At 38.9% G+C, this 22,849-nt stretch overlaps 1 protein-coding gene and 1 long non-coding RNA gene across 4 annotated transcripts in view; one reads left to right on the forward strand and one right to left on the reverse strand.

Annotated features, from left to right (window-relative positions):
- The first annotated feature begins 672 nt into the window (after positions 1–672).
- On the forward strand, positions 673–21,931 carry LOC139746623 (exosome complex component RRP41-like). Of its 3 annotated transcripts, none has more exons than XM_071658040.1 (7): positions 673–730; positions 8,662–8,822; positions 9,157–9,287; positions 12,259–12,381; positions 15,491–15,637; positions 15,885–16,124; positions 20,784–21,931. In XM_071658040.1, exons 2-7 carry the CDS (start codon positions 8,678–8,680, stop codon positions 20,832–20,834), a joined length of 837 nt encoding a protein of 278 aa, XP_071514141.1. In that variant the 5' UTR covers positions 673–730; positions 8,662–8,677; the 3' UTR covers positions 20,835–21,931. The 3 variants fall into 3 exon arrangements, with proteins under 3 accessions (XP_071514141.1, XP_071514140.1, XP_071514139.1); XM_071658039.1 differs by lacking the exon at positions 673–730 and adding an exon at positions 1,560–1,796; XM_071658038.1 differs by lacking the exon at positions 673–730 and adding an exon at positions 2,723–4,631.
- LOC139746624 (uncharacterized) overlaps positions 16,152–22,849 on the reverse strand; it is a 31,791-nt gene continuing 25,093 nt past the window's right edge. The window contains exon 4 of the long non-coding RNA XR_011712184.1: positions 16,152–18,072. This is a non-coding gene — a long non-coding RNA (uncharacterized lncRNA). The remainder of the gene's footprint in view (positions 18,073–22,849) is intronic.

The raw sequence follows: 22,849 nt of genomic DNA on the forward strand, positions 1-22,849 counted from the left end.
AGGTTAATAAAAGCTTTCCCAGGTGTAAGGGCACTGGATACCCCTTTATCCTCATTTGGCTTGCAAAATGGCATAACTGAAAAACAGGTGCACTGGAAGGAAGGGGACAATTTTATCCCCACATTCAACAAAATATAATGCCCTGATGTTGGTTAGTAAAGCTATAAGTGGTTATGGATACACCTTCATCCGAATGAAATGAAAGGTAGGGGATATTTTGCCATCTTTTTAAATGCCTAATTTATCCTTTATTACTGTAAAAGAATTTTTGACTTTTACCTTTTTTTTTTAATATTACATCAAAACAACATTACCCTATTATATATTATTAACAAAAGTAAATAAAAAAGTAAAACATATACCGTTAAAACATGTTAACAGCCACTAGACGGCAGGCAACCACCCCAAGGAGGTACTTGTATTAGTGAAGACTGAAGACAGGAAAATGAGCCATTACTACGGTGGCTGTCTAGTTCCTCCCCAGGTAGGTTGTAGGTGGCAGGTAACCACTAATCAGTGAGCTAACTATCTTAGGGTATCGATAGGGTTAGTGACGGCTTTGTAATGAATCAGCACCCCAGTAGCTGTCAAGTTCTACTTTACTGCAGTAGGTAATTTGTGGCAAGCAACCACGGACCAGGGAGGAACTACTGCCTGAGCATCGGGTGAGTTAAGTGGCAGCGACCGAGTCAGTACTACATTGGCTGTCGAGTTCCCCCCTTTTGCACAGGTATGTAGAAAGTTTAAGGCAAACATCGACCAGGGAGGTATTAAAACCCAGTCCTCGTTGGAAAGGTTACTCATGGCGGCACAACAAGCCACCACAACAGTGGCTGTCAAGTTACCTTCCCTGGCCCAGGTTACTGTCTTTTTCTTCCTCATATTGATTGGTAGCATTCAGACGGCAAACACACTCTCCAACGTGCATAAAATAATGTGTAACTCAACTACTGTACTTTCTAAATTGAATTCTTTGTATGCTACGCGTAGGTCGTTGTTTCATGGCAATATTCTGTCAGACGTAAAGGAAGTTTGAAAAATGAGACTCAGCAAGTGTATGACTCCCCACACCATTTAAGTAGGTAATTACAAGTATTTATTACATTACAAGGATCCGATGGGGTTGTGGTGTCGAGTTGTTACATTGTAACATGTTACGTTACAGGAAAAGTTAGGTCTTCTGTGCTAAAGCTATTTGGAGGACAATTATCGACTAACTTTTACTTTCTGAAATTAGTTAAGAGTTTCGTATGAGGTCAAAAATCATTCTGATGATTTTGTGTATTGTTGTATCGCTCTGTATTATCGGTGGGGTACATGCATCCCAAAATTCTTTTAGTATCTCCATTAAAAAAAACATCAAAGCTACTTTATTATTTCGACCCAGTACTATTCAATACGAAAATTTATAACTACAGGATCTTCTTTACATGAGGTCAATTGGAATTCTTTTTGAGCGAATGCCCTGATTTGAGTTGTCCATTAAGAATCCTCATGACGTCTCAACAAAACTCTTAATTAGTTTTATTTAATGATAATTTCACTCTCAATTAGTTTTATTCACTGATAATTTCCTATGCCATGGAAGAGAAACTTCCTCGCCAGAGTTGTACAATCCGAATTCCCGATAGCAATAGAATGTTTGTCTCGTCAACAATGCCATGAACTATAATTTACCCTAATTTACCGTGAAATTTATGAAGAAAATATGTTGGGGGTAATGATCATTTACGAGAAGATTTGAATTTGGGACCACGTGAAGAACCAGGCTGGAGGGACATAAACAAACCCACGCGGTAAGATGAGTGGGATCACTAATTTACACTTTATATGCCTACTTTCCTCTTTATTTTTTTCCGATTATTGTCTAACTCTTATCAACTTGGTATAATCGTGATACAAACTTGTATTTCTTAGCCTCATACTAAGCGAGGGTAATGTAAAAGATGTGGCTAATGGTATTGGAACTTGTCGGCGACATTAGCGATTGGTTGGAAAAATCAATCATTCATGCAAATGCTGTTTGTGGTGTTCATGGCTATTATTCTGTTGAGAAATTGGGGAAATTTTAAACCCATGGGAGTTAGAAGTTAGTTATTTATTTACTGCATATGGTTGGGAGGAATCTGTGGTTCTGGGGGAGGATTGGAGGCGAGGGTGTGGGTGTGTGTTGTGGAGACCTGGGGTGCCGGAGGACCAGAGGCATCTCTTAGTCGTCCACGTCTACATACTTCATATTTAGGGCCATTTGACACTGTCACTTTAGACCTCTTTCCATAAACACCTTTGACCGCTTTCCTAAAGATTTTGTCCTCCCAGCTGATGTCAATATTGTGAAAGAACTGGTAAAAGGTTTGGGTGTTGTCATGCTGAAATGAACGGAAATTTTTGTGGCATGTTTCTCTATGTAGAAATGACAGGTTTATTTTTCTCTCATTCTTAGCATATCATAGTTAAGTTCTCGATAGAGTAAGGCAAGAGTTGGAAGATGAAGGAAACATATGTTGCAAGAGAGAAATGAATGCTTCAAGATATTGGCACAACCTGTTTCCAACACACACTAGTATATCATGAGTTGTCTTATATGGAAAAGTTGTATTCATATACAACTGCTCATGTCATGTATACCTCAAAGGAGGAGGATATTTTTTTATTTGGACATGAGGTAATTTGTTGTTGCCATTGGGGGCAAGTGTTTACTTCGAGATTTTCCATGATTGTTATCACTATTTAGGGTAAGGATAGTGACACCTCAGTGTAACGAATACGTTACATTGGGTTAGATATATTCATGGAATAGTTTAACCTTATCTAATGAGTCATGAGTCTTGTCTGGTTAAGATTATAGTTTAATGCTATCGCCTTTTAACAGTGGAACCTATTAAAAACTACTATGGAATGGGAGGATTTATTATGGAAAGTAAAACAAGACCTTCGGAACATGATTGCTTATGTTGTCATGTCTTGATGAAGAGAGGGGGGATGTGGGGTAGAGTAATGTAGACATGCATGAACCAACAGACCATAAGAATGCCTTTAACCAACTTACCCTAAAAGCCAAGAGATATATTTTCTGTGTTATGAATTTGATATATGATTTCTATGGTTTTGTGTTTAGTTTTTGGGCAATGTATGTGTTTATTTGCACACAGACTTCATCATTGCATGAATTACTTCCAATACTTAGTTCTTTTAATGGGATGCAGCAGACAACAGTTTTATTTATTTTTATTTTGTACTGAAAAATTTGGTAAATCTTGGCTCTCAGGGGAAGTTAGGCGAGATATTGTAGCTGTGGTTTCTAGAAGTGTTTTCAATTTCACTTTACTTAACCCCACATTTTCCCTGATATTCGTAGCCCTTCCTACTATTGACATTTATTGTAGGATTAAGATAAGAATCCCAATTGCGCTTGATTTATGCTCCACCATGAATGTTACCGTTACATAAATATGCCAATGAACTCTGCACTTAAGAAGGTGGTAGGATTAAATTCCAAATTTGCTCTTATTTAACTTTTAATCTTTTTAGATTACAGCACTTAATAAATGGTTTGGTTAAATACTTTCTGTACTATATTGTCTGTGGGTATTAAAGCTCTTGATATGATGGAAATAATTTCTTGTAATGATTGATATAATTGATAGCTCTTTTGTAGAAATTAAACTCGGTAAGGAGTGCAGGATTGGGGTAATGTAGGAAAGTGTAGGATTAAAGAAATGAAAATTATCATTCTACTCTAACATAGGCCATTGTGTTTTTAACCTAAATTGTTTGGGAGCTAGAGCAGTGTAACTCAGTCTTGAAATAGATTAAGTAAATATGATTTTGTTATCCTGAGCTAAACATCTAACTGACTAGTTTTAGGTTGTTGTTTGCTCACACACATCATCCTAAGCTAAACTTCTAACTAACAAGGTTTAGGTAATTGTTGCTCACTCATATACAAACAGTATTACTTCCAAGAATGAGTCACCTCTCTCTCATACTTTACTCATTTTTGAAAGCAATTGCAAGCCTGCATGCTTTCAAAAATGTTTACATTATACCCTGTCTTTCAAACATGCATATGATTCAGTCTCAGACTCTAGATATATTTTATGAACCTACACTTGGTTGTTTATGTTTCAGTATGGTTATATCCCTGCTTTCCGAAATTTGGAAGCTTTGCTATCCTTTGTCAATGTTAAGTATCAAAATACTATATAACAATTACGCAGTCAGTAACCTGTTTTCTGTCTAGCAGTAACAAGCCACAAAAATTATATTTCTCATCTACTGTGGTCACCCAGTAACCCAAATCTTAACCTTTATTGGACCCATGATACTGTGGTTATGAAAGTCATATTAATATGCTTGAATTTGATGGGGTATACAAACCAATATGTTAATAAGATTTTACACTCACACCACTGTGGGTTTTAAATGGTTTTGATGCCAACTGGGATCAATACAATATTGCTAAGAGAGCTATACTGGAATCATTGTGACATGGATGGTGAATTGGTTTATTACACCTAACACATGACTGCAGGATTATATTTTGCCAAGAACGAGACTCTGTCCAAAACTCCAGTTGATTAATAACTCCCTGACGCTCGTGGCACAGTTGGTTCAGAAATGGAAGTCAGGTTAGATATGAATCTCATCAAAGTGATTGTGTATTGTTTGTTAACTACATAAAGATGATTGTACTACTGATTCTTTCTCTTCATAAATTTTTCATACTTCTCTGTTTTATGTAGTGAACTGAGAATTGATAGTAATATTTGCTGATGTCAAGGATGTAAGGCATGTGTACGTGTAGGAAGAGAGGAAAGTGATTGGTTCTCAGTGAATGTAGGTTTGCGGCAGGGGTGTGTGATGTCTCCATGGTTGTTTAATTTGTTTATGGATGGGGTTGTTAGGGAGGTAAATGCAAGAGTTTTGGAAAGAGGGGCAAGTATGAAGTCTGTTGGGGATGAGAGAGCTTGGGAAGTGAGTCAGTTGTTGTTCGCTGATGATACAGCGCTGGTGGCTGATTCATGTGAGAAACTGCAGAAGCTGGTGATGGAGTTTGGTAAAGTGTGTGGAAGAAGAAAGTTAAGAGTAAATGTGAATAAGAGCAAGGTTATTAGGTACAGTAGGGTTGAGGGTCAAGTCAATTGGGAGGTGAGTTTGAATGGAGAAAAACTGGAGGAAGTGAAGTGTTTTAGATATCTGGGAGTGGATCTGTCAGCGGATGGAACCATGGAAGCGGAAGTGGATCATAGGGTGGGGGAGGGGGCGAAAATTTTGGGAGCCTTGAAAAATGTGTGGAAGTCGAGAACATTATCCCGGAAAGCAAAAATGGGTATGTTTGAAGGAATAGTGGTTCCAACAATGTTGTATGGTTGCGAGGCGTGGGCTATGGATAGAGTTGTGCGCAGGAGGATGGATGTGCTGGAAATGAGATGTTTGAGGACAATGTGTGGTGTGAGGTGGTTTGATCGAGTAAGTAACGTAAGGGTAAGAGAGATGTGTGGAAATAAAAAGAGCATGGTTGAGAGAGCAGAAGAGGGTGTTTTGAAGTGGTTTGGGCACATGGAGAGAATGAGTGAGGAAAGATTGACCAAGAGGATATATGTGTCGGAGGTGGAGGGAACGAGGAGAAGAGGGAGACCAAATTGGAGGTGGAAAGATGGAGTGAAAAGGATTTTGTGTGATCGGGGCCTGAACATGCAGGAGGGTGAAAGGAGGGCAAGAAATAGAGTGAATTGGAGCGATGTGGTATACAGGGGTTGACGTGCTGTCAGTGGATTGAATCAAGGCATGTGAAGCGTCCGGGGTAAACATGGAAAGCTGTGTAGGTATGTATATTTGCGTGTGTGGACGTGTGTATGTACATGTGTATGGGGGGGGGGTTGGGCCATTTCTTTCGTCTGTTTCCTTGCGCTACCTCGCAAACGCGGGAGACAGCGACAAAGTATAAAAAAAAAAAAAAAAAAAAAAAAAAAAAAAAAAAAAAGTGATGTACATGTTTTTGTTGTAATCATTGAGTTGATGTTGTATAGGCCCTCTCTCTCTCTCTCTCTCTCTCTCTCTCTCTCTCTCTCTCTCTCTCTCTCTCTCTCTCTCTCTCTCTCTCTCTCTCTCTCTCTCTTTTGGAAAGAGGGGCAAGTATGAAGTCTGTTGGGGATGAGAGAGCTTGGGAAGTGAGTCAGTTGTTGTTCGCTGATGATACAGCGCTGGTGGCTGATTCATGTGAGAAACTGCAGAAGCTGGTGACTGAGTTTGGAAAAGTGTGTGGAAGAAGAAAGTTAAGAGTAAATGTGAATAAGAGCAAGGTTATTAGGTACAGTAGGGTTGAGGGTCAAGTCAATTGGGAGGTGAGTTTGAATGGAGAAAAACTGGAGGAAGTGAAGTGTTTTAGATATCTGGGAGTGGATCTGGCAGCGGATGGAACCATGGAAGCGGAAGTGGATCATAGGGTGGGGGAGGGGGTGAAAATCCTGGGGGCCTTGAAGAATGTGTGGAAGTCGAGAACATTATCTCGGAAAGCAAAAATGGGTATGTTTGAAGGAATAGTGGTTCCAACAATGTTGTATGGTTGCGAGGCGTGGGCTATGGATAGAGTTGTGCGCAGGAGGATGGATGTGCTGGAAATGAGATGTTTGAGGACAATGTGTGGTGTGAGGTGGTTTGATCGAGTGAGTAACGTAAGGGTAAGAGAGATGTGTGGTAATAAAAAGAGCGTGGTTGAGAGAGCAGAAGAGGGTGTTTTGAAGTGGTTTGGGCACATGGAGAGGATGAGTGAGGAGAGATTGACCAAGAAGATATATGTGTCGGAGGTGGAGGGAACAAGGAGAAGAGGGAGACCAAATTGGAGGTGGAAGGATGGAGTGAAAAGGATTTTGTGTGATCGGGGCCTGAACATGCAGGAGGGTGAAAGGAGGGCAAGGAATAGAGTGAATTGGAGCGGTGTGGTATACCGGGGTTGACGTGCTGTCAGTGGATTGAATCGGGGCATGTGAAGCGTCTGGGGTAAACCATGGAAAGCTGTGTAGGTATGTATATTTGCGTGTGTGGACGTATGTATATACATGTGTATGGGGGGGGGTTGGGCCATTTCTTTCGTCTGTTTCCTTGCGCTACCTCGCAAACGCGGGAGACAGCGACAAAGTATAATAAATAAATAAATAAATATATATATGTATATATATATATATATATATATATATATATATATATATATATTATTTATTTATTTATTTTGCTTTGTCGCTGTCTCCCGCGTTTGCGAGGTAGCGCAAGGAAACAGACGAAAGAAATGGCCCAACCCACCCCCATACACATGTATATGCATACACGTCCACACACGCAAATATACATACCCATACATCTCACTGTACACATATATATACACACGTAGACACATACATATATACACATGCACGCAATTCACACTGTCTGCTTTTATTCATTCCCATCACCACCTCGCCACACATGGAATAACAACCCCCTCCCCCCTCATGTGTGCGAGGTAGTGCTAGGAAAAGACAACAAAGGCCCCATTCGTTCACACTCAGTCTCTAGCTGTCATGCAATAATGCCCAAAACCACAGCTCCCTTTCCTCATCCGGGCCCCACAGAACTCTCCATGGTTTACCCCAGACTCTTCACATGCCCAGATTCAATCCATTGACAGGACGCGACCCCGGTATACCACATCGATCCAATTCACTCTATTCCTTGCCCGCCTTTCACCCTCCTGCATGTTCAGGCCCCGATCACTCAAAATCTTTTTCACTCCATCTTTCCACCTCCAATTTGGTCTCCCACTTCTCCTCGTTCCCTCCACCTCCGACACATATATCCTCTTGGTCAATCTTTCCTCACTCATTCTCTCCATGTGCCCAAACCATTTCAAAAGACCCTCTTCTGCTCTCTCAACCACGCTCTTTTTATTTCCACACATCTCTCTTACCCTTACATTACTAACTCGATCAAACCACCTCACACCACATATTGTCTTCAAACATCTCATTTCCAGCACATCCACCCTCCTGCGCACAACTCTATCCATAGCCCATGCCTCGCAACCATACAACATTGTTGGAACCACTATTACTTCAAACATACCCATTTTTGCTTTCCGAGATAATGTTCTCGACTTCCACACATTCTTCAAGGCTCCCAGGGTTTTTGCCCCCTCCCCCACCCTATGATTCACTTCCGCTTCCATGGTTCCATCCACTGCCAGATCCACTTCCAGATATCTAAAACACTTTACTTCCTCCAGTTTTTCTCCATTCAAACTTACCTTATGTATGGCTTACCCATGATGAATTCTCTCCTCACATTGTAACTGTTTATTTTCCCATTTCCTTCATCAGAGAATTATGCCTTTTCATTTATTTTCCTCTGCCTTTTCATCATATTTTTTTTTTTCTGTAAATTCACTTCATCTTTCACTGGATCTTCTCTTTGTTTAATGCACTTAAATGAGTTATCTTACTCAGAATCGTTCATTTGATTATTCTCGTTGTCAAAGCCACTTAAGTATTTAATTTCTTTATCATGAAGCTTTCTTCAATTACTCTAGCTTCCTCAAACTTTGTTTTGGCTTTTTCTCAGGACTTTACACCAGAAATGCTATTGTTTTTATTGTGTAAAATGATACTAATTTATGTAAATTTTTAGAGAACTGCATGACAAAATGGGAACTCGTGACTCACGTCGCATCCCAGGACCGGATAAGAGTTTGCCATATTCCTTGTTGCAAAAATATGAGAGGAAGTCTTTTCTGGGAGAGGATCGTATGCGAAGAGATGGTCGCACAGCCGTTGATCCTCGAAAACTCTGTGAGTGTGTACATCTTGGAGACAACATTTTTGACTCTAAAGTTGCTAAAAGAAGTAAGATTGTTTAGATGTAATTTGTATGATGTGCTTTGAAAGTGTTTATAAGGATTATTGAATTTACTCATTTTATACAAGCATTTCTTGTGTGATGACACTCAAATAAATTGCACCACATCACATAATGGAGCAAGTATGAAAAAATAGGACAAATTTTATTTATTCACAAAATCCTAAATCTGTAACTTTTTTCTTAATTTGTAGGCTTTCCTTTATATCTACCATTTTTTTAATCACTTTGTACTGACATATTAGTAATTGACTAATTGATTTTCAGTTATGAGTCTGGGAGTGATAAGTCAAGCAAAAGGATCATCTTATCTAGAAGTTGGGAACACCAAAGTTTGTTGTGGCGTATATGGACCTATGGATGTACAGAGAGGTTCTGACTTCAAGATGTCATGTCAGGTTGGGTTTCCTTTGACTCAAACATTTATGATCTCTTTTGATTCTTGTTTTGTGTAGCATGTGCTCCAAAAATAAAAAAAACAAACAAACAAACCACAAATACCTGGGGTTCCCACTAGGAGATAATGACAAGAATATTTCTCTCCCTCAGAGGAGGAAATGCTCCATGATATTGGGGTTATTCTCAGCATTTCAAATACAAGTTGCTAAAGAATATTTACTGGAAGCTGAATATACTGGCCCTCATGAAGTGCAGTCTGAAAATTAAGATTTTTGTAATTATTAGGTCAATTAAATCATGTATCAAGTCAGCACAGGTGTTCTTGGAAGACATGTCACTTGCATTTGGTTGGGATTTTAGATGGTGTGAGACTCTTCCTGTGGTAAATTTTTCATGGATTAGTTACAAAATTGAGTGTCAAAAGAACAATCCCTTGTGGATCATCATGGGCTCTTACTGTAGCGAAATAGGTATGTAGCTAGAATAATTTCACTTATATGACAGAAGTTGAAAACTTAATCATGGGTTAAATATCAAACTGAATTGCCAGTAACCATAAATATTTAGGAAGTCAGTTCTTGAAATGAATGAGAAATGATAATCTGGGAGCTTAGGAAGCAAAGAAATTAATAAACAGTCTCTATTAATATACAGTCTCAAAGACATATCGCTTAGTCTAGCTATCAGTCTGTCTATGTTTCTGATGCCCATTCCCTCTGGAAACTTCCTGAAGGAGGTGGCCACATCAAAAGAGTCTTCATAGCTGTTGAATTCCAGTACTGCTACTTTGCCTTTAGTGCCTCTCCCTTAACAGACCAGGGGCAGAGGGCAACTGTAGCACAGTGTTTTCAGTCTCCTGTCTAATGTTCCTACCAACTACTACTACCTACTGTGTCTATCTAATATTCCTGCCTAATGTTACAACCTACTGCTACTACCTAATGCTCTGGGCTAATGCTAAAGTGCTCATCGCAGGAAAATCTAGAGTTCCAAAGAATGAGTTGTGTGCATTAAGTGGTGTCAAGTGTCATTTGTGACAAGGAGAGATTGTATGTATGTGGACAGAACACCAACAGTCTGATTGTAGGTGGGGTAGAAAGTAAAGGTAGCTATCCAGGTCATAGGAGTGTAACTTTACAACCCTGAAGTGCCAGTTCACTGAGCTGCCAATGCTAACTCTCCCAATACCCAGATGGGTAGTACTGGTAATATTATCAGCCAGTTAGCTGAAAGTCAGTCTGGATTTAAATATTTAGGATATGTGAGAGTATATGTTGAAAGAGAATAAATCTGACCTACCATAATCTCTCACGGTCATGGTCATCAGAAGGATAGAATATAAACCCATCCCTTGCTTTATGTGGGGTCACTGTATGCAATTATGGTATTTTGTGAGGAACCAGTTCGTTTTTGTATGTAGGCAAAATTCACTCATCTGCAAGTGTTTGCAGTAGAGAGTGTGCTGAAACTTCCCATTTTTTACCTGAAAGCCTACTGGTTAGCTTTATGTGATTCCTCTTTGTGTGAGGTTTTTGCAGAACATAACCCCTTCAAAAAGCAAGGGGTGGGTGTACCTGAGATTTCTCTTTTATCATGGTCTGTAGTGCAACTATAGGATAATGTCCCTTGTGTCAGGCAGTTTCTCCTTCCCTCCCTCAAAAAACAAAAAACAAAACATGAAGACATATTACTGTACATTATGATAATGGGAAGGGAACCAGTGCCAATAGACACATGATACATATATGAGAGAGGCATGTATGGACAGGGGATGAGTGGCAGCCCTTTTGCTGTAGCTGCCTCCTTGATGGAGTTCCTGGAAGGAACAGGCATCAGAGATATAGATAGATAGAGTTAATCTTGACTTGTACACTTATAGTCCCTTTTATGTCGAAATGGAGACTAATCACAAATGAATAAAATTACTTGAAGACTTTTACAGTGAATGCTCCCAATACCTCTTTTATTAAAATGCACTTGGGTACATTTTCATGTACTGATATTAGGCATGATATTGGATGTTGAACATGGGTAGAGGAATATGCATCAATTTATTAACTTGTGACATGAAATATATTATGAAACTTACATTTCCTGTCTTACAAGAATAACAGGGAATGTAAAGAGAGAGGGGCAGGTATTTACAGGTGTTTAGCTATAGGTCCTTGGATTTACTTCATCTCTTTGTAACATAATTTGTCACCTGTTTTTAATGTGTGTGTTGTGTTTTCTAAGCATTTCCATATGTATGTGTTTTATAAAGATCTCATCACAGTAGCAGTAAAATCAACCTCTTGATTCACTGTAATATTACATAAGAATCTTCCTTTGTTTTTTCTTTCTTTCATTCTTGTTTGTTGTTTTCCAGATTAGTTCCTGGGACAGATGAAGAAAAGGCCTCATTTACTCACATCATTCTCTGTCATGTTTAATGCTCTAAAAACCACAGCCACCCTATCCTTAACTAGGCCTTGCAGTCCTTTCTGTGGTTTCCCATGGAAGCTGCTTCATATCCCCTAGTTATTTTTTCACATAAGTTTTAGATACCAAATATTCTTACAATGCCAGTTTTTGTGTAGGGTTAAAATGGCATTTTTATCCTGTTTGAGCGTATACTTTTGTTCAACATTTACTCTTTGCTTAAAGAAATACTGAGGGTGGTGTTACTGTACTTCAACTACTTTTACACTGCAAGTGAAAAGTCAACTTTGGTGAGGTTTTATCTTCATCAGCAGACAAAAAGGAGTACAGTCTCATTGAGGAACTTTTCACTTGGAAAGAGTCTATCCTTTGTTTGCTACTGATTTTTATACTGCCTCGAAGCTGCAAGAACCCCATTGAAGGGATCCTGGAATTGAAATAATTTTGTGAGGTTAAGTTGGCTCATTTTCCCATTTGCATGTACACCTATGTCTGGAATATACAACTGTATTTGCTTACAAAAGTTTTGATTGGTATTTTTACCCACAGGTTGTATGTGAAGTTAAGATGGCTCCATTTTCCTGCCCTGTGCGACGATCACCACAGCCTGACAAACAGCAAAGAGAGATGAGCAGACAGCTGAAGGATGCTTTGGAAACTGTGATTATTCTTGTGAGTGAAGCCTTAATGATACCACTCATTAGGTTCTTTGATGTTGAAAGTTGAAGGATAATTGCTTTTTGTTGTATTGTGGCTTTTATAATGGGCATACTTACTACAGTACAAACATTCAGTTCCCACAACTTGAAATGACTAGATTGTTTGACGTGTAACAAGGAACAACCTTAATATAAGGCATTTCAAGAAGTGCAGACTCATGCAAAACAAGCAGTAATGTGACCATCAAAGTAAGATGACTGTCACAGTTAAATCAGGAATTATTTGGTTGCAGTTAATACTTTATCTACAGCTTTGATATTGTTAAGTCAGGAGAGTTTTAGCATTAATTATGGGACTGCATATCTTAATCCAATACGGTTTTTGGTGTGAGTACCTGATGTGCAGAACTAGCTACGGAGCCAGTAGTCTGAAAGTGGAATCAGGTGAACTGTAATGTGGATGTCAGTAGCTGAGGATGGATTAGACTTCTCTTTCATAGTAGCCAAGATGGCATGGGCAACTGAATGCCCTAATCATGGCCACCGCATATATCTTCTTATATGACTTCCCTTTACTTCCTGCAGCCTACAACATGAAGGGCCTTTCACCTGTATATAACCTTACAGTCATATTACAGCATCCTGAAACCACAGAAGCAGCAACAAACATACAACAATTCACCTTTGAAAAATTGGCAAACCCAGAGCAGAATTTCTGCATATTTCCAGAAATCATCTTTTATCCAAGACTGCCATGTGTCCAACTAGCAGCCTCTCATCAGCTTGCATTGCCAATTGCTCCCACTCAAAAGTATACCAGCTGGTATGGGCATCACGTAGGACACACTTGACATTCATTCCACACACCCAAACAGCAACACAGTAGCAGCAAAGAAATTAAATTCCTTTTGCTTATTAACTGGTACCAGATTTGGGCAAGAAAAAGACTTTAAAAATCCACCCAAAACAGAGCACACAGCCCACATTAAGGTTACATCTCTTACCTGTGTTCTTTACTCCCTTCCAATCAGGTAATCTTCCATCCGTTGAAGGAGCCCACCCCACCCCATTATTCCTGCCTGTAGATTGATTTTTTTTTTTATCAACATCTGATGAGGACCATTGTCAAAGGCTTTCTAACAGTGCAAGATTATCAGTCCACCCATCCCTCTCATTGATATATTAGGGAAGCCTAGATTGGTTAAGCATTATCTCCCCGTGTTTTGCTTTCTGATAATCATTTCCAATGTTTTGGAAACCACACTTGTTAGTGAGACTGGTCTGTAGTTCAGTGCAGTTTCTTGATCACCTTTTTTTAAATATAGGAACATTTGCTCTTTTTCTCATCTTTGGAATTGCCCCTTCTCTTAATGATGAATAGAATAATGTAATTGTAGAAAGATAGAAAGGTTACTTTGTATTGCAGGGAAAAAATAACATCAATCATATGTTCTGACTCTTCAGCTACTGTACCAGGAGAAAAACACATTCAAGAAATTAAGATTATCACTAGAGACTTGAAAAAAAAGATTTTACATTCTGTTTCATTGCTTTTTGCACAACAGTGCCTTGGCAATTTTTTTACTGTAAAGGTTGTGCATATATCCATGATTATATTTCCTAAATGAAAAATTTGGTAAGGATTTCAGCAACTTATAAGCAGAGTTTCTGCTACTCATTTACTCAAGACATGCCATAAAATTTTTTGGAGTGCTTATTATGTTCTGGGTGGGAATTAGTGTAGAAATACTTATTTTAGTAGTATAACTATTTGTTACAGAACTGTCTTTGTCTTCATCACCTGACTTTTAGTTGATCATGTCTGTATTTCATGTTTGTATTTCTTATACCTGATCGCCATCTCCCGGGACCCCTACGTGGCAGGCGGAAGCACTCCTGCCTGCCATGCAGGGATCCCGGGTTTGAGCTTGGCTGTTGGAGGTTTGTATGTTCTAAGGCAGTGAGGTGTTTTAGGTACCTTGGAGTGGACTTTGCATTGAATGGAATCATGAAAGTGGAAGTGAGCCACAGGGTGGGGGAGGGGGCAAGGGTTTCGGGAGTGATGAATAATCTGTGGAAGGAGAGAACATTATCTTGGAGAGCAAAATGGGTATGTTTGGAGGAATAGTAGTTCCAACAATACTGTATGGTTGCAAGGTATGGGCTATAGATAGGGTTGTATTGAGGAGGGTGGGTGTATTGGAAATGAAATGTTTGAGTACAGTAAGTGGTGTGAGGTGGTTTGGTCGAGTAAGTGATGAAAGGGTAAGAGAGATGTGTGGAAATAAGAGTGTGGTTGTGACAACAGGAAAGGGTGTGTTGAAATGGTGTGGACATGTGGAGAGAATGAGTGAGGAAAGATTGACGAAGAGGATATATGTGTCAGAGTTGGAGGGAACAAGGAGAAGTGGGATACCAAATTGGAGATGGAAGGATGGAGTGATCGGGACCTGAACAACAGGAGGGTGAGAGGCTTGCAAGGAATATAGTTAATTGGAACGATGTAGTATACCGGGCTTGATGTACTGTCAGTGGACTGAACCAGGGCATGCAAAATGTCTGGGGTAAACCATGGAAAGGTCTGTGGGACCTGGATGTGGATAGGGAGCTGTGGTTTCGGTGCATTACATATGACAGCCAGAGACTGTGTGAACGATTGTGGCCTTTTTTGTCTGTTTTCCTGGTGCTACCTCACTGAAGCAGGGGGGGTAGCGATGCTGTTTCCTCTGGGGCAGGGTAGTGTTATAGGGATGGCCTTGATTAGGGCCTCAGCTGCCTGTGCCGTCTCAGCTAACTTAAGAGAGTACGGTATTTGTAGTTTTTATTGCATAAAAATACATCCTTGTGTTCATTGGGTAACAAAGTCTTAGCTATTGATATGCATCTTTCTTGTGATTAAACACCTCCCAAGAATTCTTCTGAAAATACTAGTCGGTACTTTAGGAATTAAATTAGATATTTAGTCATCAAATATCTAACATTGCATTTAACAAGCTGAATGTGAATGAGTGTTATATTCTAGTCATTGTGGGATTAATACCTGTAGTTTTTAATTAGATCAGGATCCTCAAGTTGCTGTGAGAAACCTATTTTGTTAATTGTCTCCTCATTCTTTTCCACAGGACAAATTCCCAAAGTCCCAGATCGATGTGTATGTCACTGTCATTGAGGATGATGGAGGGCTGCTTGCTGCATGCATCACTGCTGCAGGTTTAGCCATCTGCCATGCCAATATTGATGTCTATGATATTTTAATTGGAGCATCACTGGTAAATAAGATTATATATCATGGAAACTAATGTCTTTGCATTCCAGTTTTGGTAAAATTCCAGCAGATTATAAACTAGATAAAAGAGATGTCAAAGATCATAGAGTATACACATGAACTGAATATGTAATGTAGATATGGCCCTACTATTAGAAGTATTTTTTGGAATCCTTGTTTGTTTGGATCCAATATGTGCCCTCTACTTTACTCTAAAATTGGTTATATCGTATGCTTGATTACTTTTTCAGTTGTGGCACGATGGTATTCTGTATGCTGATCCGACACACGACGAGGAAGAAAATGAGGGTAGTGAGGTTCACAGCACAGTTAGTGAAGGAGGTCAACTAACTATTGGTATGATGCCTTCTTATGCCAATGGGCAAGTTGCCCTTTTAGTTCAGTGTGGTCAGATCTCAGCAGATAATCTTTGTGAGGGACTAGATGCAGCTGTGGAAATATGCCAAAGGATATACACTCTCTCAAGAAAGGTAAAGATTATATATATATTATTATTATCACAAAATCTTTTCATTCAGCCTTTTTTCCCATTTATTTGGGTGGAAATCAGGTTCTTACAAAGCCTCTTGTTTCATTTACATATTCAGTGTATGTCCTGTGTGGTAACATGAAAGTTTCAGCTTTTTTTTTTTATAAATTCCTCTTATCTTTACAGTTTTACACATATAAGACTAACATCCCCATTCACACATCCATTTTATACAAAAAGCCCCCATTGCACTTGGAGACAGAAAAAATTATTTTATGAAATACCTGTAATCCAGAAAATTTTCTCTACATTTATTCTTAGCTCTCATAGTCTAATTATTTTTAACTTTACTGTCATAGTTATTAGCTAGGCTGTTATTTGCCATAACTCTTACATGACCATGACATTCTAAGAGGGTTTCATCTAATTTACCTTCCTTATGAGTTTTTCATAGTATATGTCTTTCTTATATCATCATTCCCTGGTTTAAATTTTTTTCTAAATCCCAGTCTTGCTGTTTTAAATCTTTTTGTCATAATCACAGTCACCATATGGATTCTGTTGTTGAAGTATATAATTTAAGTCACTGTCACTAAATTGATAAGATCTAAGATGAACAGCTGTTTCATTGCTAAGGTGATCTTGAACACTTGTCAGAATAGCTAAACTAAGGCATTTTGTTTTTGATGCATTGCAGTTAACACAAACTGTTTTTCAAGAACCCCTCAAGTAAAATTAGTTTAAAGGTGACACCTGAGCAACATATACCTGTGAATTATTATAATAATCCAGGACCGCCTTTTTCTGAAGTGGCTCATTCATGCACCTTTAAGGCTGCACTATTTCAGTATCAGGAAAATGTTAAACATCTTTGGAGTGAGAAGTTTCTCAGTGATATTGCACTCTAGCTGTCAGTAGCCTTGCCAAAGTGACTCTTAACCCACAGGTGGTCAGGTAACCCCCACATGAATTGCAAATATGTACAAAGGTAAATGAAATAACTACAGTTTTTTTTTTTTTTTTAAGGAAATTGTGATCTTTTAGTAAGCAGTCGTATTAATGTTATCTTTAATTATTTATGATTGCCCAAGGACCACTTTCTTGAATTACTCTTGGATCACCTTTCCAGGGGCTGTTGTAGCTCTAAGGCTGTAATTTACAATATCAGGGAAATGATAGACTCATTTGGAGTGAGTTCGTGATGAGACTTTATTCTGATGATACCGACTCACCAAAGGTGACTTTTCACGCAAGGTGTAGCCTCATGCAAGTGGAGTCTGGTAATCTTTACGAGTACAAAAAAATTCAATGAAATGTGAGTAGTTAATGCATATTTATAACTTCTGCAAAAAGTGATGAAAACTAAATATGAATCAAGACACCATACAGTCAAGCTGGTGAATGCACAAATCTCAATATGGAGGAATAGTCCATAAACACGCATACACAAATTGTAGCTCAAAAACCTAAGTTTACATGAGGTATCATAAGTGCTTGCATATGTGCTTTCCACCACTAACAGACATATGCACTAATTCTGTAGTATTTGATAATTTGACTTAAGGCAGCATTGAAATGTGGTCCTCAGTAAAGAATGATTTAGTCTGAAGGAGAGCAAGGGGCAAGATAAGAGGAAAATATGCAGGACCAGCAGAGGTAAGTCATGACCAAGGCTTTGATTGCAGTGGGTTACAATTGTGCAGGTCTAACAGTGACCAGTCACTGCCATCAAAACCTTCATATGTAATCCAGGGACAAGATATGGTTGATGGGTTGGTATTAATATAAAAATATGTACAAAGCCAGTTAGTCATATTATGATCCACTTATTCTTCATTCCTGGGAGGAGGCCTCTTTACAAAAGTAGAATACAGTATTTTGTACAGTGTGATATCACTGCATATGGTCGTTCTCTTACGTGATCTCTCTTTATACAGTGCTTGATGTTCCTGTGAATTTGAGAAAAGAAAACTTAAGTAAGCAATTGTGGTAAAATATTTATGTATATTTATTTTTATTTATTATACTTTGTCGCTGTCTCCTGTGCCAGCGAGGTAGCGCAAGGAAACAGACGAAAGAATGGCCCAACCCACCCACATACACATGTATATACATAAATGCCCACACATGCACATATACATACCTATACATTTAAACGTATACATACATATACATACATACACATGTACATATTCATACATGCTGCCTTCATCCATTCCTGTCGCCACCCCGCCACACATGAAATGGCTTCCCCCTTCCCCCGCGTGCACGCGAGGTAGCACTAGGAAAAGAAAACAAAGGCCACATTCGTTCTTAGTCTCTAGCTGTCATGTGTAATGCACCGAAACCACAGCTCCCTTTCCACATCCAGGTCCCACAAAACTTTCCATGGTTTACCCCAAACGCTTCACATACCCTGGTTCAATCCATTGACAGCATGTCGACCCCAGTATACCACATCATGCTAATTCACTCTATTCCTTGCACGCCTTTCACCCTCTTGTATGTTTAGGCCCCGATCGCTCAAAAACTTTTTCACTCCATCCTTCCACCTCCAATTTGGCCTCCCACTTCTTGTTCCCTCCACCTCTGACACATATATCCTCTTTGTCAATCTTTACTCAATTATGCTATCCATGTGACCAAACCATTTCAATACACCCTCTTCTGCTCTATCAACCACACTCTTTTTATTACCACACATCTCTCTCACCCTTTCATTACTTACTTGATCAAACCACCTCATACCACATATTGTCCTCAAACATCTCATTTCCAACACATCCACCCTCCATACAACCATATCTATAGCCCATGCATCGCAATCATATAACATTGTTGGAACCACTATTCCTTCAAACATACCCATGTTTACTTTCCGAGATAATGTTCTTGCCTTCCACACATTCTGTAACGCTCCCAGAAATTTTGCCCCCTCCCCCACCCTGTGACTCACTTCTGCTTCCATGTTTCCATCCACTGGCAAATCCACTCCCAGATATCTAAAACACTTCACTACCTCCAGTTTTTCTCCATTCAAACATGCCTCCCAGTTAACTTGTCCTTTATTCACATTTACTCTCAGCTTTCATCTTTCACACACTTTACCAAACTCAGTCACCAACTTCTGCAGTTTCTCACCCAAATCAGCCACCAGCGCAGTGTCATCAGGGAACAACAACTGACTCACTTCCCAAGCCCTCTCATCCACAACAGACTGCATACCTTGCCCCTCTCTCCAAAACTCTTGCATTCACCTCCCTAACAACCCCATCCACAAACAAATTAAACAACCATGGAGACATCATGTACCCCTGCCGCTAACAGACATTCACTGGGAACCAATCACTTTCCTCTCTTCCTACTCTTACACATGCCTTACATTCTCGATGAAAACTTTTCATTGCTTCTAGCAACTTACCTCCAATGCCATATATGCTTAATACCTTCCACAAAGCATCTCTACCAACTCTTATCATATGCCTTCTCCAGATCCATAAATTCTACATACAAATTCATCTGGTTTTTCAAAGTATTTCTCACATACATTCTTCAAAGCAAACACCTGATCCACACACCCTCTGCCTTTTCTGAAACCACACTGCTCTTCCCCAATCTGATGCTCTGTACATGCCTTTACCCTCTCAATCAATACCCTCCCATATAATTTCCTAGGAATACTCAACAAACATTACCTCTGTAATTTGAACACTCACCTTTATTCCCTTTGCCTTTGTACAATGGCACTATGCATGCATTCTGCCAATCCTCAGGCACTTCACCATGAACCATACTTACATTGAATATCCTCACCAACCATTCAACAATAAAGTCACCCCTTTTTTTAATAAATTCCACTGCAATACCATCCAAACCCGTCGCCTTGCTGGCTTTTATCTTCCGCAAAGCTTTCACTGCGTCTTCTTTGTTTACCAGACCATTCTCCCTGACCCCCTCACTTTGCACACCACCTTGACCAAAAGACCCTGTATCTACCACTCTATCATCAGACACATTCAACAAACCTTCAAAATACTCACTCCAACTTCTCACTTCACCACTATAGATAAAGGCAGCAAGTGTGGATGTGTACAGGTGTATATATGTATATGTCTGTTTATATGTATGCATACGTTGAAATGTATAGGTACGTATATGTGCATGTGTGGGCATTTATGTATATACATGTGTATGTGGGTGGGTTTGGGCCATTCTTTCATCTGTTTCCTTGCCCTACCTCGCTAACGTGGGAGACAGTGACTAAGTATATCAATATATATATATATATATATATATATATATATTGCGCTACCTCGCAAACGCGGGAGACAGCGACAAAGTATAAAGAAAAAAAAAAAATATATATAGTAAAGTAAAAAGTTCTATATTTTCATATGTAAACCATGGCCTACTTTGATAAGATAGTATGGTAAGATGCAGTCAAATATTTGGACACAAAAATCCATGTGTAAATAAGTAGAACTCATATATGCAACTACAATTAGAAAGAGTAAAATTTCATTTTGAATAAACTATAGTCTCGAGTCAAAATGTTGGAAATGTAAATACATATTCATCTTCATGTGTGATCATTATCAAAAGTGAATGCAGATATAAATAGATTACTGTAACCATTACTTATGTCTTTTCTTTTTTCCAGACCCTGATGGATTATGTTGAACAGTCCCTTATTGAAAACAGTGGACCTTGATCATTGTTTGCCAAAAAAAAAGATGAAATTCAGCTTGAATTGGAGTTCTTCAAGACTTTGTTGTATAGTGGCCAGGATTTCCGTTTTTTACAGGGGGTTTAACATGAAGTACGAAAACAGCAATTCTGATACTTGCCCAGAAAATTCTTTAGGCTGTATTATTTGGCAAGGGTAAATCCAGTTTGATAATGGTCTCCAAACCACCATAATTCTTGTAATGTGCATGTGGCACAATGATTTTCCTTGTTGCAGTAGCCAATCTTTGGGTGACAGCCCCTCCACTTCTGGTCATCCTATCCAGCAGGAATAAAAATAATTTCCTTCACCATACAAATGTCAAGTACATGCTTTTAAAATCTTTTTCTTTACACAAGAACACAGGCATAATTCCTGTACTATTCTTGATTCCTTTGGTTATGTAGTTTTCACCAAGCAATTTAATCTTTGGCAAAAGTGAAAGATGTGGGAATGCAGTCAGTTCCAGTGCACTCTGATGGCCAGTAGCAGAAGGTATACCAACCTGTACTGTTTAAATGCTGATGGACTCAGAGTTTACGCTGAAGGCATGTGACTGATACATGTACCTGGTATTGCCATACTCGTCATTTTACCTTCAGCATACCTGTCAGGTTTAGAAATGTCTTTTAAGAGGCTTTCAATATTCATAGGATCCCCCTACTTTCCTTATATACTTGCTTATACCAGATGAATATATTTTGATCACTTTTGAGCAGACTGGCTTGATGCAGTGCTGTTCATCTAGTACTAGGGTGACAAGAAAAACTTTGCATAATTAATGAAGAGCTAACTAATATTATCTGATAAATTGCAATGGTTTGGAAGCCATATGGTTTTGTGGTACCTGTACAGTTTTTAGTACATAGTAATACCTGAAAAAAATATGAGCTGTTGCAGCTTTAATTCACCCCATCTTGTCCAAAAGTGAGACGAGGCACAAAGCTTTCCCCAGTGTTGTATGGATGCTGTCACAAGAGGTATGATTTGTATAAAAGAATTATTAAAGAACTGCAGTGATGAATCATATTTTTTTAGTAGTTCATATGCAAACACCAATAAATTATATTGTTTTACAAGAAGTGTCTTTTATGTCATTTAAAGGTAAAGAATCTGCTTGCTTAAGGGGTACAAAGTATATCTTTATACAAGTATGTGATATTGTTTGTTTTATTCTTACTCTGCAAATAACTTATATTATCTATGATCTATGCCACTGTTAATACTGGAATCAAACTAATACAAAAGGCAAACAAACACTAGGTCAGTTCCCTCTCTCCTGGTTCAGTTTGTCTCATCATTTGACTCTATCATGTCTTAAGATGAAACTGGTGATGCATATACCTATTCTGATATGGTTCTATGGTGATACACTGGGTACTACATCAATAACCAAGTACCTTTCAACTGATTCTGCATTACTTTTTCTTTGTTAGAAACCATATTCCAGCCACATTAAGAAATGCTCCACCTATATAACTGCATATATTGGGATGAATCAGTCATACAGTTGATGCAAGTTAAAGCTTCTCCCACACTTATAAGCATAGGGTCATACAAAGAGTTCTACCTGCATATGTCTATATCTCTGATGCCTATTCTCTTAGGAGACTCCCTCAAGGGGGCGGCCACAGTACAAGAATCTCCATAACTGGTGAACTCTTAGTGCACTGTTTCTAGAGACTCCTATCTAATGCTCTTACCAACTATTACCTAATATGTCTACCCTAATGTTCCAACCAACTACTTCTACTTAAAGCTCCTGCCAAATGTTCCCACCTACTATTACTACTTAATGTTTATACTGTATTTTCCTACCATTTTGCTAAAAGGCAAGGCTAGTGGATAGCCCTCACTGCAAGAAAATTTAGAGTTATGTAGAAAGAGTGATGTGTATTGTGTTGTCAAGTATGTGTGTAACAAGATAATGTTTGTGGAAAGAATGCCACAGTCCATGTGGGTAAGGCTGAAAGAAAAGACACCTACCTGGGTCCAAAGAG

Source organism: Panulirus ornatus, chromosome 65 (genome assembly GCF_036320965.1).
Source record: "Panulirus ornatus isolate Po-2019 chromosome 65, ASM3632096v1, whole genome shotgun sequence".
Lineage (NCBI taxonomy): Eukaryota > Metazoa > Arthropoda > Malacostraca > Decapoda > Palinuridae > Panulirus > Panulirus ornatus.